The sequence below is a fragment of the Thalassophryne amazonica genome, chromosome 3, assembly GCF_902500255.1.
Source record: "Thalassophryne amazonica chromosome 3, fThaAma1.1, whole genome shotgun sequence".
In the NCBI taxonomy this organism is placed as follows: Eukaryota; Metazoa; Chordata; class Actinopteri; order Batrachoidiformes; family Batrachoididae; genus Thalassophryne; species Thalassophryne amazonica.
Window position 1 is genome coordinate 112650449 of NC_047105.1, and position 20613 is coordinate 112671061.

The 20613-nt window shown below is 40.2% G+C and overlaps 1 protein-coding gene and 1 non-coding gene across 4 annotated transcripts in view; both read right to left on the minus strand.

Annotated features, from left to right (window-relative positions):
• Window positions 1–3008: 3008 nt before the first annotated feature.
• Window positions 3009–20613, minus strand: part of csnk2a4 (casein kinase 2, alpha 4 polypeptide) — a 31693-nt gene continuing 14088 nt past the window's right edge. For 2 of the 3 annotated variants that reach the window (XM_034167323.1, XM_034167321.1), the window contains exons 5-13: window positions 18596–18646; window positions 18270–18329; window positions 16523–16606; window positions 15472–15582; window positions 14200–14301; window positions 10911–11011; window positions 6273–6421; window positions 6053–6142; window positions 4209–4327 (exon numbers count right to left, since the gene is read on the minus strand). In XM_034167323.1, coding sequence (XP_034023214.1) covers window positions 4209–4327; window positions 6053–6142; window positions 6273–6421; window positions 10911–11011; window positions 14200–14301; window positions 15472–15582; window positions 16523–16606; window positions 18270–18329; window positions 18596–18646 — 867 coding nt within the window. Of the gene's footprint in view, window positions 4328–6052; window positions 6143–6272; window positions 6422–10910; window positions 11012–14199; window positions 14302–15471; window positions 15583–16522; window positions 16607–18269; window positions 18330–18595; window positions 18647–20613 lie in introns of all 3 variants that reach the window. The other variant, XM_034167322.1, reaches the window with a different exon arrangement.
• Window positions 18414–18550, minus strand: LOC117508059. The gene has a single exon (XR_004559968.1). It is a non-coding gene; the product is annotated as a small nucleolar RNA SNORA57 (small nucleolar RNA).

Sequence of the window (20613 nt, forward strand, 5' to 3'; positions counted from 1 at the left end):
CTCCATTATCTGAATAGACTGTTTCTGGTATTCCAAATCATGGAATGATGTCTTTGCACAATGCCTTAGCCACTGTAAGTGCATCTGCATGTTTTGTAGGGAACAATTCTACCCATTTTGAGAAGGCATCAATTATGACTAAACAAAATTCCTTCCCTTCATGTTTACTCAGCTGTATATAATCCATATGAATCACTTGAAAGGGATATTGTGGTGTTGGAAATTTACCTCTTTGGGGTCTCAAATTGCCTTGTGAGTTGTGTTTTGCACATGTCATGCATGCTCTACAATGCTGTTTTGCATATGCATCGAACCCATAAAGACAAAAAATAGATTGCAATTGCGATATCATACCCCCTGATGAGACATGCGTCACGCCATGGCTCATAATAGCTGCCCATTTAAACATATTTTTTTTTGGCAATATGGGTTTCTTTTGTGGTCATATCCGGAGGGGTGTCATATAGGAGAAAAATAGAAAGAGCTGTTGCCGCCTTTGCGGTTTTGTCAGCAACGTCATTTCCTTTTGAAACACTGTCAGAGCCTTTGGTGTGAGCCGCACATTTGCATATAGCAATTTGGTTAGGCAATTTCACAGCGTACTGAAAGCGTACTGGCTGTCTGTATAAATTGATACAGCCGTACCTTTAAACAGATAGCAAGCTGCAGTTAAAGCAACTAATTCAGCTGCTTGTGCTGAAAATGAGGATGGCAATGAAGCAGAATCCAATACTTCTGAATTTGTGACAACAGCATATCCAGATTGTGTTTGTCCATAAGCGTTTTTAGTGGAAGAACCATCCACATACACAATTGTACTGTTTGGGATGGGTGTGTCCTGGAGGTCTGGACGTGCTTTCGTACAGACCGTAGCTACATCAAGACAATTGTGCGGCTCACCATACTCAGGTAAGGGTATCAATGTGGATGGATTCAATGTTGTACATCGCTCTACCGTAAGATGTGGTTGTGATAATAGCAAGGACATACACGAAAGATGTCTTGCTGGGGACAAAAGGCTCATGTTTGTCTGCAACAGAAGTGCAGAGACTGCATGTGGAACTTTCAGTGTCAACTGATGGAATAGAACAACATTACTGCTACTTTGAACAGCCATAGAGGCTGCAACAACAGCCTGTACACATGGTGGTAGAGCACTTGCTACTGCATCCAATTTAGATGAGTAGTAGGCAACTGGCCTCAATTTTGAGCCATACACTTGAACCAAAACACTAGTCATGAACTTATTCTTACAATCAACTGTTTGAATGAATGGTTTACTATAATCTGGTAGTGCCAAAACTGTGGATGACACTGTTTGTTTTACTTTTACAAAAGCTTCCTCAGCATCTTTGTTCCATTCCAACACGGTTGACATTGAAATATCATCCTTGTACATCAAATCAGAAAGTGGACTAGTCAATTCTGCATAGCAGGGAATCCATGCCCTGCAGTAATTAGTCAGTCCAAAAAATGACATCATCTGCTTTTTGGTTTGTGGTTTTGGAGCGTGCAAAATTGCTTCCTTCCTGTCAGACAGGATTGTGCGCCCTGTGGCTGATAATTCATGTCCTAAATATTTTACTTTATCCCTACACAACTGAACTTTGTTTTTACTCACTTTGTGGCCATTATCAAATAAGAAACATAATAATGCTACTGTGTCAGTTATGCAGTTTTCTCGTGTGTCAGAGGCAATCAAATGTCATCAACATACACTAATAGTTGGCTATCTGCCGGTGGAACGAAATTAGCTAAACATGCTGACATGACTTGAGAATAAATAGTTGGGCTCTCTGCGTAACCCTGCGGTAATCTGGTGAATGTATATCGTTGTCCTTTAAAGGTAAAAGCAAACCAGAATTGACTATCTGGGTGTACTGGTACGGAAAAAAAAAAAATGCATTACTGATATCTATTACAGAAAAACAACTAGAATTTAATCTCAATGAGCTTAACAGTGTGTGCGGATCTGGTACACATGGAGCTCTTTTTACTACAGCAGCATTTACTGCCTGCAGATCTTGAATCATTCTCCATCCCACTGAGGGCGGAGCCTTTTTTACAGGAAATATGGGTGTGTTACATGGTGAATCTGGACATGGCACTATTACTCCTGCTGTTAATAAATTCTCTATTACTGGCCTGATTCCTTCAATTGCATCAGGTTTCAATGGATACTGTCTTACACATGGTCTGTATTCTGTTTTTGGTCTTAAATTGTATAAATTGGTCTTAAATTAATATGTTATCACTGTTAAACATTTGTAGCTTTGTCTTCTTTCTCATGAGAACGGTGTTGTGCTGTTTTGCACTTCACCCTGAGAACGTACGTGTTATTCAACCTTGTTTTAGCTTTGTCTTCTTTCTCATGAGAACGGAGATGTGCTGTTTTGCACCTGTCTTAATGCAATCCTGAGAATTCAATTTTGTTTTAGCACTCTGGGGTCAATCTGAACTGGGAATGAAGGACTGGATGTACTTATTGTTATAACATAACTTTGTTTTCGTAGCCGCTAACGACTGGGAGTAAAAGAACTGAAGGTTGAATTTTGACTGATTGTGATGCTTAGTGTTCCAGGCAGATGCAAAACAGCTGATAACTGCAACAGACGAATGAGATGTGCTGACCTGAAGTGTTCTTCCTTACAGCTGCACTTGACGTATGCGTTTATGTTATGGGAAGAAACTTGTCTTGCGTCATTACCCCCACCCTTAGGACAAGTTTCTTGTTTATGTGATGAGGGCGTCTCTTAATAAAAAGAGCGGAAAAGCAGGCCAGACTTTAGTGTAGCCTTGGTGTACAGCCTGGCCGCACTCCGCGCGTAATATTTGACTTTCTGTCTCACTGGTGTTTCTTGACTCTGTTTGTCTTGTTAAAGGTTTAAAAATGTTTGGAGGAGAAAATACCCAACAGGGGGGCAAATCTAGTTCTGACCGCTGCTGTCTTTAATGCAAATCCTCGTGTAACAGCAACATTTATAGTGCATAGAAAGCAGTCAGACGTGCCTTATAAATAAAACGTGTTTATTTACACAAATATTTTCAAATACTAGTCTTCTACATGAGGACATAAAAATATATACAGTGACATAGGGACTCAAACTGCTCCATTCAAGTCAGTGTATACATGTTTTGATTTATTTGCATTTTCAGGTTTTTAAATGGAAAAAAAGATGCATATGTACAGCAAAGTCTAAAATTTACACTTCCAAACTCTGGCACCAAATCACAGCAGAAAATACTACCCTTCAAATGCAAGTCAGCGTTTCAACTCCAGTACGCACGCTGCACGTGTTGGTGAAAGCCGAAATACCGAGGTATTGATCGCGAATCACTCAGAAAAACTGTTCTTGAACCACCTGTAGATGGTTAGCGAGTCTCACTGAGGTTATGTTAACGCCAACCTGGGGTAACGAAACCAGGTCAGCCAGTCGCTTCTTTCAACCAACGGGAGAAAACTTTGGTTATGTCTTGAAGTAATTCAAGAAAAGCCACTTGAAATAATTCAAGGAACTGAAAAGCAGCACGTTTTGAGAATCCACCTGAAGGAACCTTACCTGGGTTCTTCAACCGAACCACTTGGGAGCCCCAAACATTTCAGGAGGAGAGAAAGTCACTGAACTGGACCGCAAGAAAGGCAAAACTGTCGGGTGTTCACATCATCCGAGAGCACAGAACAGCACCAAACGCTTCCAAATGCTGGGTACACTTCATCCGTTTGGACTTCTTGGGGAACTTTTTTGAACGATGCAGCAGTAGTACATTACTCAGAAGATACTGCATTTGGTCCAAGTGGCCGACCTCTGAGAGGCCTCCTGTTCAATTTCCCATCAATGCCTTCACACTCCAAACTAAAACACACAGCCAAGGTCGACACACACTCAAATTCACCGCACACAAATCCTTAATTATCACTACAGTCTGTAGGGAAAAGTAAAAAACACCTGTATATTTCATTTACATGAACATTCATTTCAGGTATTGGTTGACATCCGTTCAGGGAGGACAAGGAACAAGAAAAACTTTTCTTTGACCATGGGCTTTTGCCGGGAGGTTGGCGAGTAGTCGATGCACCGAGATCAATCAGATGTGGCGAGGGTTGACGGAGTGGCACCTGTGTGGTTTCTCCCCCAGTTTGGGTGTTGGGGAAGGGGAGAGGGGGAAGTTGTTGGCAAAGGACGGCGGGTTCAGGTTTGAGCAGGCTGTCACTGTGGGGCACCAGCAGCAGTGGGCACCGGCGTGCTCATGGCGTTAGTGGCAGCAGACAGGACCGGTGAGCCAGTAAGTGGACCCAGGGCAGTGGAGGCTGGCAAGGCAGAGATACCTAAAGAAGTCAGACAGCAGGAAAATTAACAGAGGGAGCAGATTACAGGGACAATATCACCACGTTAGATCCTGAAACAACATGGCCACATTTCATAGCAAAATGTACCAGCAACAACTCATTTAAACCTAAATATATAAGCCATCTGTTCTAAAGTGGGAAAAAAAAAAAAAAAAAAATTGTGAATGCACGGTCATATTCTACACTGTGTTTGGAAACTGAAACCTCAGTTTCCTTTTGTTTTAATTAACAAATCAATGTCTGAGATCAGAGGTGCCTTTACTTTGATGGGCCACAAAAATACCTGGATGGAGGCCCACAGGCCAAACATCAATAATCAGTGTCAGTTGTATGTGTACAATTACATTATAACTAAAAGCATTAGATTTTAAAACAACTAACAGTCCAAATCTAAAATAAAATCTCAAAACAAATATAACACTGGGCTTTCATCTGCTTAAAAGTAATTGATTGCCATGGCGGGCCATCACAGAGGTAGTGAGGGCCAAATACTGTCCAATGGTCTCAAATTGGGCGAGCCCTGGCTTAAATCATTAAATTGGGGAGAATTGTGGGATGCTGTTATAAACTGACACATTTTACCACCAACTCCATTGATAAAAACAAACGAGAAAAGACAAGCAACAAGAGATAGTCAACCCATTTTACTGAGGTAAATGGGAATAATGTGTGATTGACAGAACTTAATGCATAACCTCACAAAAAAATAACTTTTTAAAGCTACTACTAGTAAAATGCTAAAATTCTGTTCTATCATTCAATTAAGTATATTATTGATGGTGTTGTTAACAATGAAAAATGACCTGTTTAGTGGTGTAACGGGTCACGGTTGATCTGTAATCAATGTGCACCCCACCTCCCCAAGGTGCAGAACGCATGTGAGGCGCGGATCAATTGCAGTTTTATAAATGTAATTTTGTGCCATGGTGTCTTGTTTTTAAATTTCCTGTCAATTTTAATGCAGTAATGGTAAAATCCAGAGGTGGAAAAACTCCGGCTTCAGAAAGTAAAAGTCCAACCACATATTTGTTCCAGCTTCTGAATAAACCAGCTGATTGTAATTAAAGTTTGTAAATAACGATTAAAAAAAAAAAAAAAAAAAAAGAAGAAAAAGGCAGCCTCGCAGAGACCACAGCTCTTGATTTTGGCACGCACTCACAAGTCAATCAATCATTTTATATAGCGCCAAATCACAACAAACAGTTGCCCCAAGGCGCTTGTAGTCCATGGGTCAGACAGGTTAGTCACTGACGCCCAGAGTGACAAAACTTTGGATTTTGGTCACCAATCTAAAGGGATATGAAAACAAAAAAAAAGTCTGATAGCCATCCCAGAGTGTAAGATGTAGCTAGGTACGATTACACAAGGGTCAAAATGTAAAAATGCTACAATCATATAGAGAGGAATACCACACTGTCTGATTATAAGGACTACACAATGGTATAGTTTGGACTATGTGTAACTAAATGTTTTGGAGTTATGAGTTAAAAACAGCAAAAAAAAAAATAAAAATCTCAGTTTATACAATGGGTTAAGAGTTGATTTTGCTCCCATTTAGGTAAAAAAAACAAAACAAAAAAAGATGTAAGTTACAGGTTGACCTAACTTTTCTGGCACAAACGAACAACAGTGTTATTCTACTATTTTGAATGGGGGGGGGGGGAGTTCTGCCACCTTAGCTGGTAGTGGTGTTTGTGTTCTCACCAGTGATCATGCTGGCTGTGCTGACGACCGTGTTCCCACTGGGCAGGCTAGCTGATCCGGCAACACGAGACTGATCATTCACAATAGGGACTGTTTGGGGAAGGGGGGGTTAATTAATAATGACTCATCTACAGTCATTAAATACAGCACATTCTTAGAAGTGATGATGCTGCCATCACTGTTAAGTTTACAGTGGTTATAAAAATCTGCGCTGGCTTACAGAAGTAAGGGTGATCCATGGCCTCTCTGGCGGTAAGACGAGCCTGGTGGTCATATCGCAGCAGCTTGTCCAGGAAATCCAACGCCTCTTGGCTGACCAGGTGCTGGTTCTCACTGTGGACAAATCGCTCCCACCGCTTTCGAGAATGTCTTCCAGGAAAGAACAAAGAACAAACAAAAGTAGCTCAATTTGGGCAAGTTACCCGTCGTCAGTGATAACATGGATCAATCCCGTCATTTCACAAGGAAACTAGTGTAGAGTTGAGACAGCTGTGGTAACCACACAAATACAAGGATTAAAGCAAAAAAAAAAAAAAAGCCAAATTACAAGCTGTTCACCATCTACCTTTTTGAAGAAACTCTTTTGCGATCGTGTCCTAGGATTTAAAAGGTAAACAAGGTGGAGACACCTAAGAAAACACCGAATTGTTCTCTGCTGAACATGATTATATTTCTGTTACTAACTATTGCTGCTCTTTTCAAACACGGCCATCAAATTATAGAAAGTCTTTAATCTACACATTATTTAAATACTTCAGGATAAACAATTTAAGGGGACAGTGTTTCTAAAGCCTCGGTCCCACCGAGTGAAGAAGGAGCCACGCACCCTGTTTTTTTTTTGTTTCGTGAGCTATCATGGCATTATAGTGGCTCAGAGTGGCTCTTAGAGGCATTATCTTCAGTTAACGAGGCTCCTCTCTGAGCGTGGCGCTAATTTCAAGATGTTCAAAATTTAGCAACAACAGTGTGGTGCAATTTGTGTTCGAGTTACTGCGACGGCTTAGAGGCATTTGCGTGGTGCTTTCAAGTCTGCAAAAGTCCATTATCCGTGCGCCTGGCACCTTCACAGGACCTGAGAGGCTATTTTTGGAGCGGCTCCTCCTCTTGCGCCTGCTCTGTGCGCTGGACTCTATATATTTTGTAGTGGATTAATTATTTTCTGCCAAACCTTGGATGTTGAAAACACTTCTAATCACTTCTGGCATCACAGAGGACTGTTTCATCTGGACACTTTTTTCCCCTCTCTTTCCTGCTCCATGTGGGATGTATTTTGAACAGCTTAAGGTAATTATTTTTAATGTTTTTTATAGCTTGATAAAACAGTTCCTTGCTATAAAAGTATGTCTGTATGTTGATGTCTGTTGTATGTAAAGTATGTTGATTTAATATCTTGTTAATGGATCACTGTGTGTGTGCACTGAGGCAGGACCTGAGAGGCTATTTTTGGAGTGGGTGTCCTCTTTGCGCACCAAATTCCATCTGCTCTGTGCGCTGGACTCTATATAAAATAATTATTTTGTAGCGGATTAATCATTCTGTCAAACCTTGGATGCCGAAAATACCTGTAATCACTTCTGGAATTAATGTATCACATGAGCTCCGCTGTGTGTGCGCAATGACGCAGTGACTCATCATCACGCTTCAAACAAGCATTTAGGCAGAACGCCAGCTCACAAAAGAGTGATATTTCAGTCAATATTGGACGAACACAAAGTTAAAATTTGGATGACTGTGTGAAAGTGGATGTGTGTTTAAAGCCATGGAAGATAACTCCAGTGGAGCAGCTAAGAGCAGGAGCTGTGCGTACCGACTTTGAAGACATAACACAAAGTTAAAAGTTGTATCACGGTGACTTGTAAGCTGCGGAAGAAATAAAGAAATATATATATATTGAAAATGATCCACAGGTGTATATAATAAAACGGTCACCTCATTCTGTATGCAGAACGGCACCGCGCGCAAAAAAGCGTTTTTGCAGAAATAAACAGACAAACAAAGTCAAAAGTGGAATCATGTTGTAAAAATGATTGTGCTTAAAGCCAGGGAAAAAATAAAGCCAGCAAGCCATGGATGGAATGGAAGCCAGAAAGAGCAGAGAGGCGGCTGTCCATGAAAGGACAACAGCAGCGCACGTGCAAAAGAGCGATTTTGCAGAAATAAACAGACAAAGTTTTGTGTGTTTAAAGCCACAAAAAAAAAAGCTAGAGAGCCGCGGAGCCAGCGAGGAGCACAGAGGCGGCTCTCCAGGAACCTGTGGTTCGGGTCTAGCTGGTCTGGTGCATTACAGGTGGACTGCAGCCTGGCGCACAGCGCACAACTGCGGAACTGTGATGGAGTGTCTATTTTTGGACTGCGTTAAAAAAAAAAAAAGAAGGGACATCTTTAAATGCTGCTGTGAATTGAAAACCCACACTTTGAAGGGACCAGGTGTGGGAGGGCTGGAGGTTTGGACCAAACTCATGCCTAAACATGCGCCAACATGGCGTTATCATGGCACTACGTGGCTTAGTGTGGCTGATGAGAGCCATTCGAGGCTGTAATGACAGGTTGGTCGTGGCTCACTAGAGGCTGCTACGCGGCAGCATGCGGGGTACAGAGAGGCACCTTCATAGTGGATATGTGTTAAGATGAAAACGTGGGTCATTCTTCAAATAATCACCCCACACCCATGCGTGGCTCCTTCAGCTTTCATTGTTTGGTGGGACCGAGGCTTAAAGCTTTTACTTCATTCAGCACTAATTAAAATCTCAGGCCTGTGCAAAATGGGGGGGGGGGGGGGGGTTCAGTTTTTGATGTCCAGGAATGCATTCTGGAGGGTTTTTTGATAACTATTTTCTCAACCCCCCCCCATTTAACTGTACTACTTAATGTGTATTGTATTTGTATTTTCTTTTGCACCTTTTCACCTTTTCTTTGCCTTTAACAAAAATTGACAACACTGACATGTTTGTTGGATGAAGTCCCCCTAAGGCGGAATGAGCCGGAATCCCGTCTGAGTGAAAATTCTAAGTACATTCCGGAACAGTGACTGTATTCTGAATGCAATCCAAACAGTCGGAACCATTCTTGTGGCCAGCCCAAATGTTTAGCTCATGCCCCAAACATTCGAGGTGCAGTCGTAGTGGAGAAATATCAAATTGCATTCTAAATGCAATGCTGCGTTTGACACCGTTGATCATCATATTGTACTTGATAGGCTAGTAAACTGTTTCGGGATTACTGGAACTGCTCTTGCGTGGTTGACGTCTTATCTGTCTGGTCGTTCCCACTGTGTTTTGTGCAATGACACTACCTCTGATTTTAGGGCCATGAAGTTCGGGGTTCTGCAGGGATCCATTCTGGATCCCCTGCTTTTTTCCCCTGTATATGGCACCCCTTGGGAACATTTTGTGGCGTTTAGAAGTTGCTTTTCATTGCTATGCTGATGACACTCAGTTGTATACGCCGATAGCTGCTGCAAATCCTGTCCACATAAAATCTTTACAGGAGTGTCTCGCAGGAGTGAGAAGTTGGATGTCTAGCAACTTTCTACTTTTGAACTCTGATAAGACTGAAATGATGGTTCTTGGTCCAGCAAGACATCAGCATCAATTTGACCAGGTTGCGCTTAGCCTAGGTTCATGTGTTATACATCATACTGACATAGTGAGGAACCTTGGGGTAATTTTTGATCCTACCTTGTCCTTTGACCTCCACATTAGGGACATTACGAGGACTGCTTCCATCTAAGAAATACAGCAAAGATTCATCCCATCTTGTCTATGGCTGATGCTGAGACTCTGATTCATGCTTTTGTTTCTTCTAGATTGGATTACTGTAATGCTTTGTTTTCTGGTTTACCAAAGTCCAGCATCAGGGGTCTTCAACTGGTTCAAAATGCTGCTGCCAGACTTCTGACACGAAGCAGAAGGTTTGACCACATTACGCCGGTTCTGGCATCCTTTCACTGGCTTCCAGTCTCTGAGATTGGATTTTAAAGTATTACTATTGGCCTATAAAACTTATCACAGACTGGTACCCCCCCCATCTGGCTGGCCTGGTTGAGTCCTATGTGCCGGCTAGGGTTCTGCGTTCACAGGGTACAGGACTATTGTGTGTCCCGAGGGTGAAGAAAAAGTCAGGGGGTTACAGAGCTTTCTATCACCGCGCCCCAGCTCTGTGGAATGATCTGCCTGCGCAGATACGACAGTCTGACTCTGTGGAGACTTTTAAAGCCAGGCTGAAGACATTTGTTCTCCCTGTTTTATCATTAGTATTTTATGATTGTGTGTCTTTTTTTATTTTACTTTTTACCTTTTTCTGGTTAATTTTTTATTGTGTGTTAATCTTATTTCATTTTATTCTGCTTTTAAATGTTTGTGAAGCGCCTTGAGGCGATTAGTCGTGATTTGGTGCTATATAAATTAATAAATATATAAATAATCTTACGGCATCCCAACAGCATTCAAGACGTTCTGATGGCATTTGAGAGAAAATCGAGATGATCAGCCACTTAAAATCCTGTCAGAATGATCCTGCTCCACAGCGCAGTGCAGTACAATAACACCATCACCTTTTACTTTTGCATTCTCCATGACGACTGTGTGTCATCTTAAAACCTGATGGTTTTGCTTCTCTTTCTGTAACATGCATTAATAAAATGAAAGGAACTACAGACGTTTAAATCCTCTTTAAAAAACCTACTTTTTTCCTCTGGCGTTTACAAAATGAGCAGTCACAGATCATAGATGGAAATACTGCTGTCACTTTTGTAAGTGTACTTCCAATCAACGGACATGAGTTGAGAGAAGCTGTACTGATATTCCAGAACACTGCTGCTTTCTTCTGCATTCGGTGTGAATGAAGTAACAGCACTTACCTTCCCAGAATGTCATTGAAGCGAGGCTCCAGCTCAATGTTGTACTTATCAATGTAGTCATACAGGTCTTCAGTCCCCAGCACCTTGGCTATTCTCACCAACTACAGGACAACAAAGAAGGAACCCCCTTTTGCTCAAATGTGCACCATGTGTTGGACCACTTACAGAAAATAACCATCAAATCATTTATAACGGCACGGTCCCATAAGAAGATCTTTGGTTATTTACAACAAGTGTGTCCACTTCATCAAGTTCATCATAAATTTGGGGTCTGTTCGTGAAGCTTAGGGCTAGTGGCTGGTAGAGTCACCGTATGACGTGTCGGGGGTGGGGGGGGGTCAAGTGACTCATGGTGCCATTTTGGGTTCAAAATATCATTTGCTGTTAATCTATTTGCATGTAAATCCAGCTATTTTATTTATTTATTCGCTGAAAATTCCGGGTTGTTGTGCATTTGGATGCACAAATAGACACAGCAAGGGCTTCAAGATGTACAGAAACTTTTGGGAAAATAAAATAAGTTGTGTGGGATGGAAGCCGACTTCATCGTCAAAGTTTTGAGAGGTAAATTTATTGTTCAGTCCCATGTACAGTAAAACTCACCTAAACCGGCATCGTATACACCAGATATTCGCAGTCACCAGACAAAAAAGTCTCAGTTTTTGTATTGTTTTCCATGTAAGCTGGTGCTGCACACTGCAGTCTGCGTTTGGAATGGATGTTGTTACAGGAACAGGCCCACTGATGGCATGAGGAATGCTGGATGGTGAAAATGCCTGCGTGGACTTCTCATCAAACTTATCTTCTTTTCTTTTGCTGCTATGTTTGTTTTCCTACCTTCTGTTTTTTTCAGCTTTGTAAAACTTTGCAAAAACCTTGTACCTGTTAGAATGGCCTAAGCAGAGGGTCACCCCTTTCAGTCTGGCCTGCTTGAGGTTTCTTCCTAAATATCAGAGGGAGCTTTTCCTTACCACTGTCACCTGTGTACTTGCTCTAGGGGTTGGTAAGGTTAGACCTTACTTGTGTGAGGCACCTTGAGGCAGCTTTGTTGTGATTTGGTGCTATATAAACAAAATAAACTGAACTCAGTACTACTTCACTACTAAAAAGAAGAGTGATCAACTTTGTGCATGCATTCTATTGCAAAAAGCCACTTCCTGCATTTGATTTCAGCATGAACTGAAGTATTTCTGGTGACACAAACACACCAGTGAAGTTTTTAAACTGGGTCATTCCATTCCAAGTCACCCAGAGGCTCCCAGGTCACCCCTCAGTTCCATTCTGCCAGTTTTTTATGTTATTCCTATTACAACGTTATGGTGAAACGCTAAATATTAGGTCTGTATCTCGCAAACATTTGAAGTTACAGCCTTTGGAAATTTGTCACACCATGTTAACATATTAACACCATATCATCTTGAGACGTACGAATATATGGTAAAAATATGAATCGACAGTCAACTATCCACACTGGCATCTGGGGTGACAAAAATCGGTATATTTCAACACGTTTTTAAAATTAGCATTTCTTTTAAACAACTATAAATTTTGTTAAAACAACCTGGTGTATCATTTCAATGTGTAGATCTGTTCCATTATATCACAAACCATGATACAAAAAGTTCTATAGCCGTAACTGGTATATTTCTTTGATTCTGAACTAAGCAAAGATATGAACGGCATGTTCAATCTTGGGTTTTCTACCATTTTGAGGCCTTTGTGGAAGGTAGATCACACTAGATACACAGGGCTGTGAAATGAAAATTGTGAAATCTAAGGAAAATCTGCAGGAGGTCTGGGGGGTACAGCTCCCCAGAATTAAATTTTTATCTAATGATACTTTTTCAGCATCTCCTGGAAGAACAAATCTCAAAAATTAGTGAATATTTAAATGATCCTACATTCAACCTTTTATTTGAACTGTCAATGATGATGTTCAAATAACAGAATATGACATGGAAGTAGGACCTGGAATGATTTTCCTTTTAATTGTAAACCAAATTATGCATTAACTCAGAACAATTAAAACTACATGAAATTTATGAAGACTGAAAAGACTGTTACAGCATTTCAAAAACCACAGCTAAAGCTTGTAGAATATTTGGAAAGTCATGGTAAAATATCAATAACATACCTTATAGTAAAAAGTCACAGCCTAAATCCATTCAAAGCCACAATGTCTTTTTTACAATGAAAGAAAGTCTAGATTAGTGAAAAAAGTCACATAATCCTGTCTAAAATCCTGTTTGAACAGCAGAACGTTTATTTTCCAGGGAGAGAAAAATTCTTACCGTGTTTTCCTGAGAGGGCACAGTTCACTTTTCCCGTTTCTTTTATCTTTCAGGTGTGTTGATGAAGCCAGCGACAATTCCACGGATTGTCCTTATAAGACTTGTTGAAACAGTCTTTCCCGCCATCTTCTCTCTGTGCAACGGCGGTCCGTGACACAGACATGCTGCACAAATCTTTTAAAAACTTGAAAGCTCTAAAGGTTTGGGATGTCCACATGCTAAGTTTAGCTTAAGCGTCGCACAAGAGCCACACAGCGTCGCCGCAGCAACCAACCAGTCCTGCTTTATGACAAGTGTCGTAACAGCTACGCTTTGAGTGGCATTTTTCCTCCGTGAAACTTCGCGGATCCGAGGAAACTGATTTCTATCTGTAACACACAGATCAGTGTCCGTAGACTTATAAAACTTACACAACGTTGTAAAAAAAAGAGAACACTTTGCGATAAGCATTTTAAAAACTCAGTGATGTTCATTAAAGAGTACATCGCTAACACCCCACCTCCCTCCCCATGATGAAATCCGTGGAATCCCGCAGAGTTTTCACAGCCCTGGATACACCAAACCTGCCACAATCTCCCAAACCTACACCAAAAGATAGCCTGGCATGAGCAGTTTCAAAGCTGTGATGCATATAGGGAGCCCATTATTAACATGCTAAGTTGGTAGAAAACACAGTTTTCATATGTAAAAAGGTCCATAAATATCCAAAGGCTGTAACTTCAAACATTTTCAAGATACAGACCTAATATTTGGCATTTCGCCCTACCTTTGGAATGTGATTAACATAAAATTGACAGAATAAAGCTGAGGCGTGACCTAGGAATTTTTTTTCCAAAACTGGGTGATTTCAGATGGAATGACCCCAACCGTGTCTGCAGGCCTGTACACAGGAGACACAGGACGGACCTAAAGACATGTCCATGTTTTGAATGTCCCTACTCAGCCGCTGGAAGTGGCAAGTAGTTTGACTTTGATCAGCTGATTGTATTTTTGTGTACCTGGTCATAGTTGTCATGGCCATGGAAGAAGGGTTCCTTCCTGAAGATCATGCTGGCCAGCATACAACCCAAACTCCACATATCCAGACTGTAATCGTACATCTGAAGCACAAATAGCTCAGATTACACAACAGAACAAGAAAGGTCAGCACAAAGTTCAGTAACATGCACCAGTGAAAGGGAAAGAACATCGAACAGTTGTCCAAACAGACAAGAAATTATTCAAAAACAATAATTTTAACTACTTAAAGATACAGTGCAGTAGAATGTAGAGGAATTAGTAACATCTAGTGGTGAAGATTCAGACGGCAATTAAACAAAGACTGCTGAAGATGGAATGTTCAATCTTTCAACTGCATATAGTCTTACCACTGCACGCAAGCATTCATTAATTGTGTTCCTGCTATGTTTGTTCTCCAAAACACTTTAAGGGACAATAATTTGAAGCCCCATCTGACTCTGAAAGCTGGTCTCCAGCCCAAACAACCCCATGCATTAACCCAGCTCTGGTTCTGTTGTTGATTTATTAGGATGCACAGATCCACAATTTTTTACTTCAGAGCCGATCCAGATACCTGAATTTGGATATCTGCCGATATTCTGATACCAGAGCTCTGTTTGTGTTATTATTATCATCACTATTGTTGATTTTATATGAGGATAAGTTGTATCCCCAGTTATATAGCTTCATGATGAAGTGGTATAGAGGAGGAGGATTTTCTTAAAAAGACCTAAAAGTTCAGGAACAATTTGCCAGAAGGTACATCTAAGATGCAAGCCTAGATTTGATGTTTTGTTGAAACATCAAATCCCAAACCCTAACTGACAGAACACAGTAAGAAATGCTTTCAAACTCAACTAAAAAAGATTAGCTGCTAGGTTTGATGAAACAAATAAGCAACTGCCTCTCCAAAAATAAACCAATTATAATACCCCATTCCGGCCTCAATAACATATGTTAATAACAATATAACACAAACTAAAATCAAATCTTTGAAACAAAAGACTATATCCTGATTTTTTTTTCTCAAAAATAAAAAACAAACAAGAACCACAAAAAAAAAAAAAAACAAAAAAAAACACATTCCTTTAAGAGCAAGAACAGCACACAGGGCATTGGCAGGGTTGCAATGTGAAACTTCATCACCAGATGCTGCTGAAAAGTCTGTCAGGCAATTTTTAAGAAAAAGGGTTTAAATATAGTACTCTATTTATAACCTAAACATTATTTCAAACATGACCATTCCAAACCAAGCAAACACACAGCTGTACCTGATAGTCCACCAGGAGTTCTGGTCCTTTGAAATAGCGAGAGGCCACCCTGACATTGTACTCCTGCCCTGGGTGGTAAAATTCTGCCAAACCCCAGTCAATAAGGCGCAGCTACAGACAGAGAAACAAATAAGTTGGCTTCAGTGTTAACTAAGTGATAATTATCTCAAACATCAGCTTTACGCACCATCTGTTCTTGATCAAATGAAGAGACTAAAACTAATGTTGGGAAACAGACGTCTTATCTCGCGTGCTCTGCAATTTTCTCAAGTGACTTATCAAGCGAACTTGAACAACGAATGCATGGACAATGACAGATAATCTGACAGCCCAGAGACAGCAATATCTGATACCAATAACAAATATAACCCTACAATTCATCAACGGTCAATCGCTTTCCTTAGGAGGTGATGGTCTAGTGGTTAAGCGTTGGGCTTGAGACCAGAGGGTCCTTGGTTCAAACCCCAGCCTGACCAGGAACTCACCAAGAGCCCTCAGGCAAGGTCCTTATACCCCAAGTTGCTCCCTATGTGTATTGAGTGTCTTGCATGGCAGCACCCTGACATCGGTGTGAGAGAGTGTCTGTGTGAATAGGTGAATGCAAGGAATAATTGTAAAGTGCTTTGAGCATCTGATGCAGATGGAAAAGCGTGACACAAATGCAGCCCATATAACCATTTACTTTCATTCTGTCTTGTACTTTTTCATAATATTTAATAAGGTGCATTTCATATAGCAGGAGCAAGAGGTGAATATATGATGCACCAAGGCAGCAGTCGGGGCTGTTTCAGTTGCCTGTCTTTTACTTCATACTGTATCTTATCTTCTGTATCCACGTTTTTAGACATGATTTTTAGATAGCACTCATTCAATTTGGGCTTTTTGTGTGTGCGTGTAAATATACCTGACTACTTTTATTTTATATCTATCTACAGAGAGAGGCATCAGGTACATATATGCTGGTGTGTTAAGCCATCCTTAACCACTGCAACAGAACAAGGAAGCACAACCACCTTCACCCCTGTTAAGGAAAACGAGCATCTTCACTTACCTTGCGGTGTTCATGATCAATCATCACATTATGTGGCTTCACATCTCTATGCATGATTCCCATGCTGTGGCAATAATCCAGGGCCTACAGAAAGAGTCACATGGTGACATAATTGAAGCCATGCTGCATTCACCCAGGCTCAAAACATGGAATTTTGTTTAACACAAATCTATTATGAACACATGTAGGGATGGGTATCGAGAACCGGTTGCTTTCAGGTCTCGTTAAGAAATGATTCAATCCACCGACATCAACAAGCTTTTTGCTTAACAATTCCGTTATCGGTCCTTCAGAGTGGCCGTTGTTTGTCAGGAAAATGATCATTTCTCTACATTGATTACAGACCCTGCAGCAGGTCCGTAATCAACTTTTCTGCAGCGAGGCTTTGCTTTGAACCTATTGCAGCAGTGGTTCGCAGATTGAAGCAGTGCTTCGATCTATTGCTTCATTTATTCATTTTTTTCCCCCTTTCGCTTTATCTTAATTTTCCCCCGCTAAAACCCTAAAGAGCATACGTCTGTGAATATTATTTACCTTTTCTATGTTAAACCAACCTGTTATGGTCTTCTGAAACAGTTGATAGATGTGTTTTATAACTTAAAAACGGGAGCGATGCTAACGCATTAGCATGTCTATGGCATTTTCAATGTTAAAGTTAGCATTAAGCAGTTGGAGCTACCAGCACGTTCGGTGCATTTGTTTTCTGTATAATAAGCGTTTGTTGTCGTAAAAGAGTCAAATGTATTACAAATTGTAATTTTTTTAAATTTATTTTTGTTTATATATTAATAATCTAATGATTAGTTATTATATACAATTTTAAAGAAAGAGACTAAAAGAACCTGAATAGAAACAACAGAAAATATAAAACCAACTAACAATGAACATACATAAATAAATACATACATACACAGAAATAAGTCAATGTTTCCTGTGAACACCTAGTGACTTTCACACCTCCATTTCATCCCTGTCTTATTTAAGTTTAATGAGTTTCTTTCGGTCAAACCATATTTTCAATGTGTTAATTTCTTCAGTGATTTCCTCCAGAACTATCTGCCAAACTAGAAAACTGCTGCATCCTTGTAAGAACAGAATACTACTGGAATGAATTTTAATAAGGAAAGTTGTTTTTTCCTCACTAAATGGATGCTGCACTCACTGCAGTTTATTGTCTGGAATAGTCCCAGATTGCGTTTCAGAGCTTCTGGAATTCAAACATTTTCGTGCACATGGTGTTGGGGGGTAATTTTGGGTTTCAGCTTTTTTGTTTTTCACACTTTCATCCCTGAATGTGTCAATCATGAGTCACTTTTGTGCTAATTAAAGTTACTAACTGGGACTCCTGTCTTGTTGCGAGAAAGAAACGAGAATCATTCTCCATTTTGTTCACACAGCTCCAAACACTGCATGGCTCTCTGCCGAGTCAAGTTAGAACGATAGAATCCAGTCAGAATTAATAACTTCAAAAGTCAAACACCGTTTTGTTTATTTTTATTTATGGTCGAGAGATCAAGGATACAGTGACCAATTTCATATTTATTTACTTTAAGACTCAATGAAATACATAGAAAACCTGTAAAGCCTACTTTTAGTACAAAATTCACAAGAGGTATCGATAAAGGAATCAGATCGATAAGCAGAATCGATAATGGCATCGATAGATAAAATCTTATCAATACCCATCCCTAAACACATGCTGAAAGCCTGAATAGAGGTCTGCCACATTAAGAGATTTAAAATTCACCTTCAGGATCTCATACATGTAGAAGCGGATATCATAGTCTGTCAGGGTCTGGTACAATTGCTGGAGATCAAAACAAAGACATTATCCTTTTGCTTTTTGTGCTCAAACATCAATTGTTCACATTTAAACACCCATTGATTCAGAGTTTGTGCCAGTGGCTGAGGATAGAACCAGAAGATGGCTGACCTTCTAGCACCGAAGACATAACACTGGCCTTTCCTATTCCTCCATCACATACACACACGTGTACGGGAAAACAACGAGTATGCCAAGAAAGGAGGATACAGGATCTTAGAACATACAAAAGACGGGAGTTTGTTTCCTACCTTGAAGTCTGTGTTGTTAACATGTTCAAATACCAAGGCGGGAGTCCGAGACTGAAAAAGACGAGCACTGGCAATTAATTTTTGAACTTTTATCCAAAGCCAGACATATTAATTAAGCCCAACATTAAAACGAGACTGGGGAGGAAAAAGCACTAAGTACTGTAGATGTTTGTAAGCTGTCACACTATGAGCACAACAATAGCCAAACCCACTGCTCCCACCAAACCAATCAAATTATAACAATTCCCAATTCACGTCTTGTCATGTCATTAACAATATATTGACCAGTTTTATCTATGTAACAAACTACTGCTATTGACAAGACTTACCTCAAATTCTACACTGAACAGACTATTTTGAAACAGTTGAGGAACTGTTGCTTGTATTTGTTGGTGTGAGTGTTGAAATTGTGGGTTTGATTATTATTTATTTCTATTTGATGCTGTCCAACACTGGTTAAGTAGCCATTGTGCATTGTGTGTGTATGTACATGTACACACACAAACACACAAACATTTTCAGAAAAGCTTTGTTGGTCATTCTTTCTGAAAGTGAGATGAGAAGACTGGTATCAATCTTATTTCTGAGTACTGAAGACAGAGATATAGAAAGTCGTCACTTATCTCACCTTAAAGGTATAGGGCCACTAAGATTTTAAAGATTTAAGGCAGGGGTCACCAACCCTGTTCCTGGAGAGCACCCGCCCTGCTTGTTTTCCACGTCTACCTACTCAAGTCACACCTGATTTTTTTTTTTAGTGGTGTCTTCCAGCTCTTGATTGGGTGAGCACACCTGATAGAGTTAACTGCCTGGGAGAGGATCAGTTAGAAAGCATGCAGGGCCTCCAGGAACAGGACTGGTGATCTCTGATTTAAGGTATAAAAAGAATTTTCACTGACACCACGATAATTTTATTTATTAGCCTTTAAGTAGGGATTCATACTATGACATTTCCAATACAACCAAAATTTGCATTGTTTCAAAAAAATAAAAAAGTTCCCCTGAAGAGAAAAATTTCAAAAGAACAGACGGCCTTGAACTACTTACAACAGCGATTGTTTAGACAGTGATATTATAGATCACCTAGGGGCATCCCCAGACTTGTGAATATAATTATGGGAAACACACATTGGCAGCCAATTAGAGTAAAGAGGTACAGTGACATCACTGGCTGGTCTCTCGCTGGCTCCTAATTCAACATGGTTGAAAATGCCCCCAAACCGTGGCGTTTTTGTGAAAATCTAAGATGTTTAATTCTCACTAGATTTTACATGATATGTAACAAAGACTTTGAAAATGCAAAACGCTGTTTTTCTAACCTCTGTTGTAATTTACAAGAAATTTCCGCATCACGCATCACACGATAACTTTCGGTCTTTTCAAAAGCTCATGAATGCTCACACGCATGCCCTCCTGCAGACAGCGTTAAAAAGAAAAGGAATTTTTTTTTTTGTGGAATTCCCCCAGATTAATATGTTCTCTTCATTAAAATAAACTGTAATTTTACAAGATATTTCTAGAAAAAAAAACAAACAAACCTAAATTATAATGCTTGGATTTCAGGTGTAACTAAATTTTTGTCAGTTTAGTGGAATGTGGGTGGCCCAATAGCTTTAAACAGCTATCAAAATTTGGCAAATTTGCAGACACGGATTGTAGATGGGTGCCAAGATATCCTATCTGATGGTACCCTGGTGATTTTGACATCGGATGTTAGGACATGGGCAGAACAACTTTACAAATGTTTCATGAGTTTCAACAAGCTGTCAAATTGATACAAGATGTACAAACCACACAACCCTTAACATAAAACTTCCACTGCAGTGTTAAAAGCTATTCTGTACCAGTGATGAAAGTGGACCATGGGAAGAAAAAATAACCCTGAGTTTTTGGCAAGTGCAAACACCCAAAGCCCCTGGTGGCAGGGTATGGGGGTCCTCTCCCAAAAAAAAAAAAAAATTGAAATCTCAGATGCATTCTGGGGCACTTTCAAGGTCCATTTACCCCCCCCCCCCCCC